The following is an 8,955-nucleotide window of genomic DNA, read 5'->3' as shown; positions in this document are numbered from 1 at the left end:
CGGCGGAGGCGCTGCTGCTGGTAGCAACGCGCACAAGCCTATTAACCCCAAGGCAACCCACTCCCGTCCGATCCTTTCCCTGCACCCAGCCGCCCGCCCGCCCCAAGTCGCTCCGGAGAGGCGTCCGAGCAGCTCCGCCATTTCCGAGAGCTGAAGCAGAGGGGCTCGGAGCATCCCCTATCGTGCACCCACCCACCGGCCCCACACAAAGGGAAAAGGCAGAGGAGTAGCTGGGGTAAGTCCAAGCCTCTTCTTTCCCTTAGGTGGCGATTATTTCTGCTGCCCCTGTTTGGGAGAGGGGAGGAGAGCTTCATGCCCAGCATCTCGTGGTGCTCCGCTCTCTCACCCACCTCTCCTGGAGACGGGCACGTTCAGAGAAAGGCGAGAAGGGATGGATGCGGAGAGGGGGGCGGTGTCGCTGGGCAGAGAGAGATGCAGAGATGGGGACTGTGGAAATGGATTGATGGACGGAGCGGTGGGAAGCTGTGTCGATGTAGATGGAGAGATGCAGTGAAAGGGGTTGTGGGGCTGGAGGGGACTGCGGGGATGGATGGATAAATTACATAGAAAGATGTTTCATTTCCACTTGATATTATTCAAGGATTCCAGAAAGAGGTCTGGAGAGGATGCCATTCACCCTTGGACTGGGAAGAAATACACAGGTTTAATTAGTTTTCTGTTTAAAACAAAAAGAAACACTCCCTTCCCAAACTGTGACACAATTACAGCCTACGCCTTTGAAATGACCATTCAGAAAGTAATAGCGATGTAAAAAAGTGGAATTAAGTCATTTGAGCTCAGCAGAGGAAATTTTGCCTGGAAAAAAACAAAAAACAAAAATGGGTTTTAGGATTTTTGTGTTTGAGGCATGTTTTTGGCGCAATATGAGTTTCAGACCTATCACTATGTTGTGGTTTTCATTTTTGTGTGTGTGCTTATAGGACTTCTTTAAATCCAGGAAAGATGGTGAAACTAGGGAATAATTTCAGTGAGAAGAGCACAAAGCAGCCCCTCTTGGAGGATGGATTTGACACTATCCCCTTGATCACACCCCTGGATGTCAATCAGCTACAGTTCCCACCTCCTGATAAGGTACAGTAGGCTACAGTTTCCACCACAGAGAATCACATCCAGTCTCTCTCAAACAACAGGAGAATCATTTGTGTAATAGGCCATTTAGAGATCTCATTTATTAGAGGGCATTTTAAGGAGTGGCTATTTCTTCTTGAGGAAAAAAATAAATAATTAAGCCAATGATAATTGTAAATATTTCAGTAAAAGTGATTTTTTTCCCTTCAAATGCCATTAGTTATCATTAAAACATGTATTATAGGGTTAGATGGTACTGACAAAAATCAGTGATAAGTACATCTAGATTTCTTTTTTGCTTTGGGGATACAATATAGTATTTGCAAGCTTGTGTCACTCTTTTTCTTGTATGCCCTTGTCTTCAGAATCTGTAAGGCAGCTGTGAAAATTCATTGTGGGTGAAATGTACCCCTGCTGGCTGTAAGACATCCCACGGTGTGCAAGCATCGCCTTAGAACTCCACAGGGTGGGCTCAGGCAAAACAGCCACACAGGGAACTTGCGCATCACTTGTGTGTCTCAGAAGGGGCTCTGTGCTGGCCCCAGATAAGCCAACCAGAAAGGGGAAGTTGTGGATGGGATAGTGGTTGGGCTACTAGATTAATAATTAACAGATTCTGTGGTCCAAAACTCCTGAATGGGGGTGTGTGTATGTGTATATTAGTATCTGCTGTTCCAGCCGATAGGCTGGAGTGTGGATCAAAGAAAGGTTGCACTGCCACCCCATATCCTGTCCACTTGGGGGAGAGGCTTGTATTTCACCTCCCTGACCACAGCTTAGTGGTCCCTCATGCAAAGCCTGATTATTCAAACTTTGATGCGGAAGGGCAAATACAGAAACCTCAAGACATTTTTCATTCCCCATACAAATAATCTGATAATACTTATCAATTATGGGACATAGTGGAACAGATACAAGAAAACTTTTTTTTTCCCCAAACATTCTTCCATTTGTATAACTTAAAAGCTTACTGGTCTCTGGTGTTGATACCTTCTGAAAAATAATATAAGCAGCCACAAAGTTGAACTGGCAAATGGTCTGTCTCTCTCTCGGGCTATATTATTTTTCAGAAGGTATCTACACCAGAGACCATATATTATATTATATACATATATGGTAACAAATTTCATGGTGAGTTTTTGCTTTGTAATCTTTGAGGGCTTAGTTCTCTTCTTAGATATATGGCAGGTATAGGTTGCATATCTTGAAAATTTCATGTGTTCTTACCCTAGAGAGAGAGAGTATCTATAAAATTATCTAAAAATGTTCATGTATGGTAGACAATAAGGGTCCATTTATACCCTCCATTATGTAGGTGTAACTCCCACTGACATTTCTGTATAGTATGTGGTCACCACTTGGTAGGCACTTTAGATAGGATTAGCCCATAACAGCATCTTCAAAGCCCTAGAGTCCATTTCTGCCCTCAGTTTCATGTATGTAATTGCTGTACTGAAGGCAGAATTGGACCCTAGGGCTTTAAAACTGTTGTGGCTGGCTGTCTGCTAGTTGGTCCTGCATCCAGAGGCCAAACTTGCTGAGTGTGCAAGCTGTATTATTCAGCTGCTAAGCAGAACCTTGAACCAGGAACCGCTGTGGTTAATCTAGTAAGAGCTAAGGTTGTGGCTACTGGAAGTTGTTCTTTGATTAGTACATGGTCAAATAGCACTGGGCAGAACTCCCACTGCAAACAACCGGAGTCGTGTAAGCTTCAACCAAGGGCAAGTTATGGATCCGAACAGAGGACTCAAACATTTGGCTAGTGTTTCTTCTTTTTCCCTCTGCCTAACTGTGTGTGTGTATGTGTTTCCCTTCCTTTGTGCAATCATTTACACACAAGTAGAAGAGTATTTTATAAGCCTCAATGGGTCCATTTTTGTGCCCATTTGGCCCCAGCCAGGTAAAATGCTTCTTAACTTGTAGGCCCCTGATACAGACTTAAATGTTTTATTTTCAGTAGAGCTCATATTAAAGATGCCAATAGTAGAAAGGATTGACAGAAATCAAATTCTGAAGTAGCAGTATAGTCTTGTATAATAAATGTAAGTACATATTTCACATCTCCAAGCTTATTATGCAGTTACAAAGCTCTGGTGTGGCAGTGAAGCATAAAAACTTCATGAAGAGTAGTGACTAATACTAAAAATTTGATGGCTTTGACAGTTTCTAAATTAAAGGCTGAATTGATTTAAGTATATTTTTGGTTATGTTAAACAAAAAAAAACCATTATATAACCAGGGAGATAAAACTATGTTCACTATCAGTTGGATGTGACTTTTTTTTTTTTTGAATGCCTGAGATTATGCAATATGTTTGGGGGATGGGGGGAGGAAAATTCCAAAAACTCAAGACCATTTAACTCCCATGATGCTATTGAACACAGTTATAATCAAAATGAAGATGTGCTTTGTTTTGGAAACTAGTTTCCAAACATCCCTTCTATGCAATATTTCTAAAGATATTGTGTACGTTTTGTGGCATTGGGCCCAAACCATCACATGGGGTTTGCCTACTTTCACATCAGCTGTGAAAGTAGGCAAACCCCAAAGCTTTCAATTCAGTGTCTGGCTTAAGAGTCACAGTTTTGCTTTCAGAGGTGTATAGATGAAACCCATTGATGCAAATGGAAACTAATGACAGTATTGGGCCCTAAAACCAAAAAGGATACAGAGTTATGTTCTTTGGAAGATGATAACTGTTAGTTTGACATCTGTAGTATGTAAGGTCGTGGAAAAAATTTTGAAGGAGAAAGTAGTTAAGGACATTGAGGTCAATGGTAATTGGGACAAAGTACAACATGGTTTTACTAAAGGTAGATCGTGCCAAAGCAACCTGATCTCCTTCTTTGAGAAGGTGACAGACTATTTAGACAAAGGAAATGCGGTAGACCTAATTTACCTCGATTTCAGTAAGGCATTTGACACGGTTCCACATGCGGAATTATTAGTCAAATTGGAAAAGATGGGGATCAATGTGAGAATTGAAAGGTGGATAAGGAACTGGTTAAAGGGGAGACTACAGCCTGTAGTACTGAAGGGTGAACTGTCAGGCTGGAAGAAGGTTACTAGTGGAGTTCCTCAAGGATCGGTTCTGGGACCAATCTTATTTAACCTTTTTATTACCGACCTTGGCACAAAAAGTGGGAATGTGCTAATAAAGTTCGCGGATTACACAAAGCTGGGGGGTATTGCTAACACGGAGAAGGACCGGGATATCATACAGGAAGATCTGGACGACTTTGTAAACTGGAGTAATAGTAATAAGATGAAACTTAATAGTGAAAAGTGAAAGGTCATGCACTTAAGGATTAATAATAAGAACTTTAGATATAGATTGGGGATGCATCAGTTGGAAGCAACAGAGGAGGAGAAGGACCTTGGGGTATTGGTAGATCACACGATGACTATGAGCCGCCAATGTGATATGGCCGTTAAAAAAGCTAATGCGGTTTTAGGATGCATCAGGCAAGGTATTTCCAGCAAAGATAAGGAGGTGTTAGTACCGTTATATAAGGCGCTGGTGAGACCCCACCTGGAATACTGTATGCAGTTCTGGTCTCCCATGTTTAAGAAGGATGAATTCAAACTGGAACAGGTTCAGAGACGGGCTACTAGGATGATCCGAGGAATGGAAAACCTGTCATATGAAAGGAGACTCAAAGAGCTTGGCTTGTTTAGTCTAGCCAAAAGAAGGCTGAGGGGGGATATGCTTGCTCTTTATAAATATATCAGAGGGGTTAATATTAGGGAGGGAGAGGAATTATTTAAGCTTAGTACCAATGTAGATACAAGAATGAATGGGTATAAACTGGACACTAGGAAGTTTAGACTTGAAATTAGACGAAGGTTTCTAACCATTAGAGGAGAGAAGTTGTGGAACAGCCTTCCAAGGGGAGTAGTGGGGGCAAAAGACATATCTGGCTTTAAGACAAAGCTTGATAAGTTTATGGAAGGGATGGTATGATGAGAGAGCCTAATTTTGGCAATTGATCTTTGATTATCAGCAGATAAGTATGCCCAGTGGTTGGTGATGGGATGGGATCTGAGTTACTGCAGAGAATTCTTTTCTAAGTGCTGGCTGGTGAGTCTTGCCCACATGCTCAGGGTTTAGCTGATCGCCATATTTGGGGTCGGGAGGGAATTTTCCTCCAGGGCAGATTGGCAGAGGTCCTGGAGGTTTTTCGCCTTCCACTGCAGCGTGGGGCATGGGTCACTTGCTGGTGGATTCTCTGCAGCTTGAGGTCTTCAAACCACAGTTTGAAGACTTCAATAACTCAGGCATAGGTTAGGGGTTTGTTATAGAAGTGGATGGGTAGGGTTCTGTGGCCTGCTTTGTGCAGGGGGTCGGACTAGATGATCACATTGGTCCCTTCTGACCCTAGAATCTATGAATCTATAAAATATGGACCAGATCGTTAAGGCTTTGTACCAAGAGAGGATTGTGCTCAGTTTTGAATGCGATGCTACGGAGAGGATATTGGCAAGTTGTAGAAGATTGAAAATGGGGAAGAGAAGATGAACTATTCCTTTGTCAAGGAATATGGGAAACTAGATTTGTATTCACTAGAATACATGTGATTAATAGGGACATGACTGAGGTATGAATATTTTAAGGATACGATGATGACACAGAATTGTTTGATGGGGCTTTTAGGGCCTTAAGGGATTTCAGGAGAAGTCTCTTTACGGAGAAGGCCTGTGTGCAGCTAACTACCATAGGTAATTTTTTTTTTCAAGTTAGCCTGATGCTTGAACAATATCACAGCATACATGCAGAACACAGTATGTAGATATGTAGGTGGATGGACCTATACTACTTACAGTCCCAGAATGCTACTGTGAAAGAATACTGCTATTGCTATGTTATCATCTGCTAGTGGCTTTTTAAACTGACCTCTTAATGGACTATCTGATCCAGTCAATCTCTGGCTTCAAACCTCACTAGTTGAATTCCCCTGAAGCTGATAGAGATGACCATTGTGACAGACTGACAATATCCTGAGCAAACCTTATGGAATTAAGCTAAATCGTATTGATTTTGGGTTAATACCTTTGGGGTACATTGTACTAAAAAGGCAATTGTGTATGTGTTGTGTTTGTATCTCCTCTAGTAAGGAGGGGGAGGCTCATGTACTGTCTCTGTTATCAGCCCTTTGAAACCCGCTTCCCCAGCCGCCTTCTCAGAAAAGTGCATGTATACAGCTCAAACTGGATTTTTCCAGGGACCAACAGACAAAGGAAGAGTTCTAGGATAAACAGCCTGGTTTTAAACTGGCTCTTGGCCTTCTTCCTGATGCAGTAAACGGACAGGGCCCTGGTCCAGAGAGGGCCCCAATCCTTTGGGAAGGATTGGAAGGACTGGGCCTAACGAGGCCCCATAAGACTGGGTGCTTGTTCTGAGCTGAAGCTGTGATGAGCTTGTCACCAGAAGGAATCCCCTTGGGTGAGGGATGGAAGGACTGCTCCTGACAGACTCCATGTTAGGGTGATCTCTAGTAAGCTTATTAATATGTGTATAGATGCTTTTATTGTTTTTAGTACATCTTCTCTGTAGTGCCTTTTTACCTTAAAAATAACATAGACTTGCATAGGAGGTGTTGTGTGGTACCTTATAATGGTAGCAATTACGCCTGGTAACAGTCTCTGACAAGAAAGCAAGTAGGTGTCCTTGGGCAACCTGTCTGTGCTGGGAAATGCACAGTTCCCTGCCTTCAATGTGTAGCCTGGAAATACCCTGGTCAGAAGGGAGAGAGATCTGGATCGTCATCCAGAAGGACAATATCTGGGAAGCTGAAAACTGGAGAGTAGGTGCCCTTGTTGGACCAGTGAGGGGGAAATACAGGTGCAGTTGCCCTGAATGTGACAGTTATATTTGCTCTTAAAATATACTAAAGGAAAGGGGTGCGGGGGAAATCAGCATCACATCATATTTGATCTTCACCAATAGTGGATTGAACTAACCAATTGCACTTCTGACGTGCTTACATGCGCACACCCCCCTATGCATAAATAAAATATAGTGTTTAAACAAAACCAACCATTTGTGGAATAGTCTTTCTATTATATGCTACCTTCAGCTTCCTCAAAAACACATGGAAGGGAAATTCATCAGTATTTGCTAGTTGAAAAAGGGTAAAATTGATAGGAAGGATATTTTTAATTTTCATGCCCTCCATGAGGGAATTATATGCAATAGGAAGAATTAGTTAGCATCAATGGTGTGTTTGATGCTAGTGAAAGTAGATAAAATGAATTAAAAAAATTACTTGGTTGTGATCCAAAGCACCCCTGCATTTATACCCTACACACTATTGTAATAATTTTTGCACAAAATATGCCTTATGAGGTATCATTTGAAAACTAATAACTCACTTATCGTTAATATTCTTGCATGAAGTAAGTATGCAATGGGTATTAAGAATTATGAATCTATGCTGCAATTATAACTGTGTGTGTAAACCAGGTGTGTTGGGGAGCTGTTAAACAGGTGTATCCTGAACAAAGGAGTTTGTTTTTCCATGAATTTCTATATAAGCAGTACACAGGACCATCAAGCTAACAAGAGGTGGAGGAAAACACATTTAACAAGCGGAGGCGAAGACAGGATGGTGTCTATACCCAGCAGAAGAGAGAAGCTTGGTCTGGGTATTACTTTTCAGAAGAATCCATTTCAAAGGTTTAGTAGCCTATAAAGACAGGGGAGCTATACCTCAAGTGATAAGCAATTGAATCAACTAACTGAACACAATATTAATGCATCATGTAAGGTCTTTTATGAATGCATCCCCAGATAGGAGGGATTGTCACAGCTGTCAACCTGTCCCTATGTAAATTAAGCATAGTGGAATCAAACAATAGAAGCCCACAGGAAGGGAAGAACAGTATGAGGTCATTCTGCCTCTTGAAACAAGTTCCTTGGACTCGTGGAAGATAGAAGTAAAGATGGAAGCCATCTTTGGCATCCACCACTAGATGGACACAAGAGGCCAGAGTTCTTGCAAGCTGAGAAAGATGGGCCTTCAAATCAAGGCAGGGAGGGGTTTGGAACTGAATATAGGTGGGAAACTTGCTTAGGCAAAGATCTTTAATCTAATAAGCAGGACTGATGCAACCATTTAGGCCAACTAGGAGGCCATGTAGAGCGCCTAGTGGTTGGGGGTGCCTAAAAGCCCGCTCAGGTGAGGAGGTGGAGTGGAGGTGAGCTGGGGGGGGGACATGGGGAGGGCTACCTGCAGTAACGGAGGGTGGTGCACAGTGGAACCGCTCCCCGCCCCAGATCACCTCCACTCTGCCGCCTCCGCTGAGCACACAGCCCCCGTTCTAAGTCTCCTCCAATCAGTGCCGCAAGCCTGGGAGGGGAGGAGACTTAGACCGGTGCCAGCTTGCTCAGCAGAGGAGGCGGAGCGGAGGTGAGCTGGGGCAGGCTCCCTGGGTGGGGTTAGCTGCCATGGGGGGCGGGGGTCTCCCTGGGCGGAGTTAGCTGCTGTGGAGGGGGGGGGGTAGCTGCTGTGGTGGGGGGCTGGGTTAGCTGCCGCGGGAGGGTGGGGTTAGCTGGGTAGGGGGTTGGTGCAAGGTGGAAGTTTCACCTAGGGTGCAAAACTTCCTTGCACGGGCTCTGCTAATAAGACAAGGGAAGCCAGTGCCTTGTACTTTTTGTGGAAGGTCCTGACTGAGGGAAAGTCAGCCATGAATTGAAGAAGAATGATTGGTTAGCATAGGTGCAAGAAATACGGGTGAGGGGGTACTACTGCAACCCCTGACTTGAAGTGGCTTCCATTATATGCAGGGTTTACAGTTTGGTTCAATTGCTCTCAGCGTCCCCACTATAAAAATTGTTCCAGCACCCTTGCTAGTGAGAGAAACTAT

General features: G+C 43.4%; 1 protein-coding gene across 1 annotated transcript in view; it reads left to right on the top strand.

Annotated features, from left to right (window-relative positions):
* The first annotated feature begins 13 nt into the window (after positions 1-13).
* Positions 14-8,955, top strand: part of NSG1 (neuronal vesicle trafficking associated 1) — a 31,301-nt gene continuing 22,359 nt past the window's right edge. The window contains exons 1-2 of the mRNA XM_030563615.1: positions 14-235; positions 942-1,092. Coding sequence (XP_030419475.1) covers positions 964-1,092 — 129 coding nt within the window. The 5' untranslated portion in view covers positions 14-235; positions 942-963. The remainder of the gene's footprint in view (positions 236-941; positions 1,093-8,955) is intronic.

Source organism: Gopherus evgoodei, chromosome 5, assembly GCF_007399415.2.
Source record: "Gopherus evgoodei ecotype Sinaloan lineage chromosome 5, rGopEvg1_v1.p, whole genome shotgun sequence".
In the NCBI taxonomy this organism is placed as follows: domain Eukaryota; kingdom Metazoa; phylum Chordata; order Testudines; family Testudinidae; genus Gopherus; species Gopherus evgoodei.
Note: the sequence above shows the minus strand (reverse complement) of the source record. Positions and strands in the feature narration are given on the sequence as shown.